The 6,071-nt window shown below is 28.2% G+C and overlaps 1 protein-coding gene across 6 annotated transcripts in view; it reads left to right on the forward strand.

The window, feature by feature from the left end:
- Positions 1-5,813, forward strand: part of LOC143239320 (cyclic AMP receptor-like protein A) — a 50,805-nt gene extending 44,992 nt beyond the window's left edge. For all 6 annotated transcript variants that reach the window (XM_076480290.1, XM_076480286.1, XM_076480288.1 and 3 more), the window contains one exon: positions 1,578-5,813. In XM_076480290.1, coding sequence (XP_076336405.1) covers positions 1,578-1,727 — 150 coding nt within the window. In that variant the 3' untranslated portion in view covers positions 1,728-5,813. The remainder of the gene's footprint in view (positions 1-1,577) is intronic.
- The last annotated feature ends 258 nt before the right edge of the window (positions 5,814-6,071 follow it).

The following is a 6,071-nucleotide window of genomic DNA, read 5'->3' on the forward strand; positions in this document are numbered from 1 at the left end:
TGCTATTTTTGATGAGGATGTTTATGGATAAAGGTAACCATAAAAGGTAGAAAAGATTAAATATAGGTAGTTCTTTCTAAAAGATGATGAGAAACCCACTTGAAGTGAAAACGTATCATCAAGATCTTAACCTAAAGATGACCTAAGAAGGTTGAAATGCTGTTCTGTACTTTATTTTAATTAAAGTGTTAATACCACTACAAGCTGTTTTTAGAATACAAAGAAATACCTTTAAGATGTAAAGGTAGCTGAAATTAGTGAACCTCCAGCCTAATGAACTGGTCTCAAGTTTTAACTCTTGACTTAAAAGTATGAAAAATAATTTTATCATCACACATAACATTCTTCTCACTTCTCTCTGTCTTTATAAATTGTTGTCATTTTCCTTTTGTTGTTTGGAATGTGGAAGAGGAACAGTACAATAGAAAATAATAATTCCAAAGGGCTTTCATTAGCTTAATTCTTAGGTGATAGTTTTCTCATAACAATAAATCTTATTTAGAATTTTTATAATTAACTTATACAGTTTTGGAATTTGGTGTTTGGAGATAGCTATGTCTGAACTTCATTTTCTGGAACTGAAGGCAGCTTTTTCAGTATGTATGCCAAAAACAACTCCTGCCCTGTTTTTTAATAGTAATAACTTTTGAAAGTGAAAAACTGTGAATTTATCAATTTTGTATTGTAAGCTTTTTGAGAAAATTAATTGTGTGTAATATGTTTGTTTTCTCTGAAATATTCAAGTAACATTCTGATCACAATCTTTTGTGCTGAAATTTCCAGTACTGGTTGTATTGGTTTTCTATTATAATTTGTCTTTCTAGTCTGAAGAAAATCCAATAGACCATTATTTCTAAATGTTAAGTATCATACATGTGGTATGCTAAGGAGCCCTATTTGACTGTATCTCAAACATCTTTGGGCTGTAAAACTTTTTCAAAACATGCTATTTTGAAATTTAGATGACATATACAGGGTGCCTCAAAAAATGTTTACACATATATGGGACTATCAAGGGTGAATTGCAGTTGAAATGCTCTCTGTATCTCTTGCAAACCACCATGGGTGACTGAAAGACATCCATTCATGTAACAACTTTTCTTCTTTGCTCCAAAATCAATCTCATTGCCATTTCAGTCAACTGCAAGGGAAAGAAAAAATCTTAGAAGTGTTAACATTTTCTGAAGCACCCTTTATTATTTGCTCTGAAAAGAAATCAGCTTGTATCAATACTTTACATTTTAGAATAATTACTGTAGAAGGATTAGAGTTAAGAGTAGCACTTTAATAAAAAGAGTATTTCACATTTTGAATTTAGATAGAATTGTACCTTAAATCCTTGGCATATATACTGATTACTGTATTCACCTGCAAAGCATGTTGTTGTAGTAATGTAAGATTCATCTTGCTTACTGGCTTTGAGTGGGTAGGAAATAAAAAAAAAATAATTCATATAGAATGGTCATTGTGATGTTTTAGATTATAATTTCCAAAAAAATTGGATTAACTTGAAAAATGTTTTCACTACTTTTCTGCTATAACTGCTTATTTCTAATTGTTTATTTTATTACTTCCAGAGAGCATTTTTCTCCCACTTTACAAAACAGACTATCATTGGAGAGTATCCTGCAGAGGTGCATTCACCAATTTCAACACCTAATTCACAGCCCATTATAGACATGGAAATAACATCTGAACAAACAGATTTAGATGTATCACAGGTTTAATTATAGATGTTCCAAGAACAAGTATTTTAATGTTTTGTGTGCATATTTCTACATTCATTTGTTGAGAAAGAAATCTCTCATCTTTTGTTTTTTCTTTGATTTTTAAAGTTTAATTTCAGGTTAGTATTATGTTTTGTTCTTTTTTGTCATCTTAAGTCCTTACATAAAGCACTGAAACTCATGTTGATGGGTTTCGTTTTCCGTAATATGTGTGATTTTGTGTGATTTTCTTATAGCAAAGCCACATAGGGTTATTTGCTCAGCCCCCGAGGGGAATCGAACCCCTGATTTTAGCGTTGTAAATCCGAAGACATACCGCTGTACTAGCGGGGGGCAATAATTCACCTAGAGCAAGCATGTTTGGTGTGACCGGGATGCGAACCCGCAACTCTCGGATTACGAGTCGAGTGCCTTACTCATCTAACCATGCTGCACCTCGTTCCGTAATATGAAATATATTTGTATTTCATGATAAGTAGTATTGGATCATGTACAAAATTAAGGGTATATTTGTTGAGATGCTGTGATTGAATATTATATGGTACTAACAAAGAAAATTATTATTAGATATTTGTTTCTGTAATTAGAGAAAATTTGTCTAAATTGTTATAAATGCAGTGAAGTAAAAAATACTTTAATAACTTTTTATTATGTTCACTTGTACCAATTTGTGCCCTCCCATCCCATTTAGGTAGAGCTATGTCTGCAGACTAATAACACTGGAAACCATGTTTTCATACCCCTGGTGGGCAGAGTACAGATAGCCCATTGTCTAGCTTTGTTTTTAAAATTCAGACAGTCTTAACAACGTTGTTTTTAATGTCAAATATTTCTTATACAGTGTGAAGCTGTTGGTTACATAGCATACTTATTGTATTAACTGTAACTGACAGCAGCTTGATAAGTAAAAAAGGAAATTACTTAGCAAACTAGATATCAAGGGCTTTTATATGTTTCAAGGTAGAATAAGTTAGAACTTGTTTTCAATAGAGTAGTTAAGATACATAAATAGTGTTGGTAGGCATATCTGAATTTTTATGATGATTGATATATTGTAATTTTAACATTTTTAAAAGTGTTTTAGAATATTGCTTTTTTATAAATTTGAGATGAATTCTGGTACAGTTTGCATATTTAAAAACAAACACATAGTTTACTTTTCACATTTACTGGAAAAACTAACAGTTAAAAAATACGTTCTTTATTAATGTGTATTTATTTCGAAAATTAGATTTTTTTTTTAACATTCCATTTTTAAGATCTTATTACAACACATTAATAGTACAAAGATTGGAAATGTGTCTTTTGGTTTTAAGGTATCACTGTCATTTAGAGTTAGATGAGTATATCAGATTATATGTATAAGGGTAATACAGAATTAAGACAATAGATTTCAAGCTTTTGTATACTGGTTTTAGAATTTTAAGAGAAGTTTAATGTGAAAAGTTCCAGCAAATTTTGAATACACACATGCACACACACACACACACTATTTATTTATTAAAGATATATTTTTTTAGGTATGTCACTGCTGTAATTTGCTAAGAATTGTATGGATGACAATTCTTTTTTATTCAGTCTTGCACTGTTTTTCAAATTAAATATTAAAGCCAAACAGTGTGTAGTTTGTCATAAAGCTGAATATATAAAATATATATATACGTGAATATGATTTTGTTTTTCCCATGTTGAATACAATTTATTTGTTATATTCAAAATTTATAAAGATTTCTAAAAGATAAATCTTAATGTGAAATCTTATTATGAACAAATATGAACTTGTTGACTTCCTTATATTTTTCTCTGTGGTTTGAAGTAGTTTATAGATTTTTCTCATACTGAATTGTATTTGCCTTCAGAATTAATTATAACCTTATTTTACTAGTTTTTGTTTGATGTTATGCTATATATAATCTTGCCTTCTGACTGTCATGGAAAGTTTCTAATGGTTGTAATTGCAAAGTTTTTTCTTTCCGGTCTTTAGTAATTATTAGTATGAATAATATTTCTTGGATTTTGATCCAACTTAATGTAAAACTGTTTGTGATGCAATTATCTTTTGTCTTTACAATGAGACAATTTCATTCCTTAAAATATCCAAGGGTAACTAAAAAAGGTATAACATATTTTTATATGCTATATGACCATATATGTTATAAGCTCTTTCTACTTGCACAATGAATAAAAGAAGAAAAAAAACCTTAAAAATAATTCATTCACTATTTTACAATGTCAGAAAAATTGCTCAATTCTTCCTTGCTCCTTTACTGTTCATGATTGTGCATTGCTACATGTAACCATGAAGAAACATATTTTTTCTAAGATGTTCACTTTTGTTAGTAAAAGAATCAGAAATAGTATTTATTGATAACATTTTTTTATTCATTTGTTAATAGGTTTCTTCAACAGAAAAGATAAGGAAAAACGTGTTTTAGATTAAAAATAATTATATTTTACCAGATATATGTATTATCTCTTAAGCTGTTAAGACAGATTTCATATTGTATACAAATTAATACCAAATAGCACACAAATGATATAGTAGCTCAGTTTTGTTCAAATAATTTAATATTTTCAAAAATAAAAGGTAAATGATTTTATGCTTTAATAACTTAATCAGGTAATATTTAATAACATTGAAATAAGCTGACTTTACACCAAGAACTGCAGTGATGTTAGATAAGCTATTACTTGAAATGGGAAACACAATCTGTTTTGAAACGCATTTCATTAGTGTAAAATATACTTAATTTTTTTCAAACAATAAATGTAAGTGATATGAAAATCAAAATACTTTGTCAGTACATTGCTACGTTTAAATATAAATTAAATTATTTTATACAGTGGTTGAATAATGACAAAACCCATTAAAAGGTCAGTTCGGTTAACATGTTAGTTTAAGGGTAATGTAACAAAACTGAACATATTATTCTAAAATAGCATTGTATTTTCAGTGCCTCTAAATCTTTAAGTACTTAAGTGTTGCCTCAGAAAAGTATTGATAAAAATAAATTTCTAATGTCATATGATGCATGGTAGATACTAATAACTATTTTGCTAAAATGTTTTTGGAATGTATTGAGTAAATGAATAACTTGCAGTGGTATTTGTTGCAATTTTTCAAATATCCAAGAATCTCTGGTATAAAAAAAAAAGTAGTACAAACATGAATGAATGATTTATTTGCAAAATATGTCATTGGAGTTGCACTATCAATATTATTTTAATTTATACTTTTTATAGGTACACTGCTTTGTATTTTTGCATAAACAGTTTCATGTAAAAGTATAAATGAAAACGTAATTACATTGATGAAAAATGATGTCATATAATATGTTTTTGTATTATTATTATTTTTTTAACACATCTGTGCAGAATACTCCTATTTTTTAATTAAATCAAGTCTCCTAGATACCAGTAATACACAAATACATTATTTTGTTATTTTTTGTCATATTTATGTACTCTTTCTAATTGTAAATATAAATATAAACATTGTGGTAATACTTGTATTCCTGCTGCAGTGTTTGAGCTATAAATATTGTGCCTTCTTTGAGTGATTAACCCTTAATTGTGAATTAAGAAAATAAATGTACTGAAGAAAGGTATTAATGTATATTTTTACAAAAAATGTATTGACTTCTAATGCATAATTTTGTTTGTTATTATATGGACAATTTCAACGATCAAGAACATTGTGAATGAATGTTTAACAAAAATGCTTAAATATGAGTTGTTTTTTTCCCCCATGAAGGCAATGTTTTAAAATTAAATCATGCCTTTAGTGTACTATATCTTGTCATTTAATACTGCAAAAACTAAAGTAATATTAGGCAGTGATTAACTATGCATCTGTGTTTAATCTTTCTTGGGTTGACTTTTGGTATTGAATTTAGAAGCTTAAAATGGTTTATTAAAGTATATTTTATCATGTTTACACAATATTTTGATTATCTTGCATCTTAAGTATTATTTGATTTCATTATTATATTACCAGAAAAGTCCATGCTTGTATCTATAATCTTAATTTCTAGCACATTAAAATGAATTAAATACCTGAATATAGCATATTGGGTATTGTCAAAATAAGCCTACATTTGTTTTCTTCCAGTCATAGCTATTAAGCATTGGGTTTTCATTGACTTCTCTCCACCCCTTCTTTTAAGGCTAACTTTATGAGAGGTTAAAATTTTAGCTTAGTTTTTATTTGGTTGTTAAGAATGATCATCAAAAGAAAAAAAATTTAGCCTGTATTATTTATAAAATGTGTATTTCTTAGAAAATGTGCCACAATAACATACTTTTTTTTCTTGGGGAGTGTGAATAGTTTTTACCACTTACATT

This window comes from Tachypleus tridentatus, chromosome 13 (assembly GCF_004210375.1).
Source record: "Tachypleus tridentatus isolate NWPU-2018 chromosome 13, ASM421037v1, whole genome shotgun sequence".
NCBI classification, from domain to species: Eukaryota; Metazoa; Arthropoda; class Merostomata; order Xiphosura; family Limulidae; genus Tachypleus; species Tachypleus tridentatus.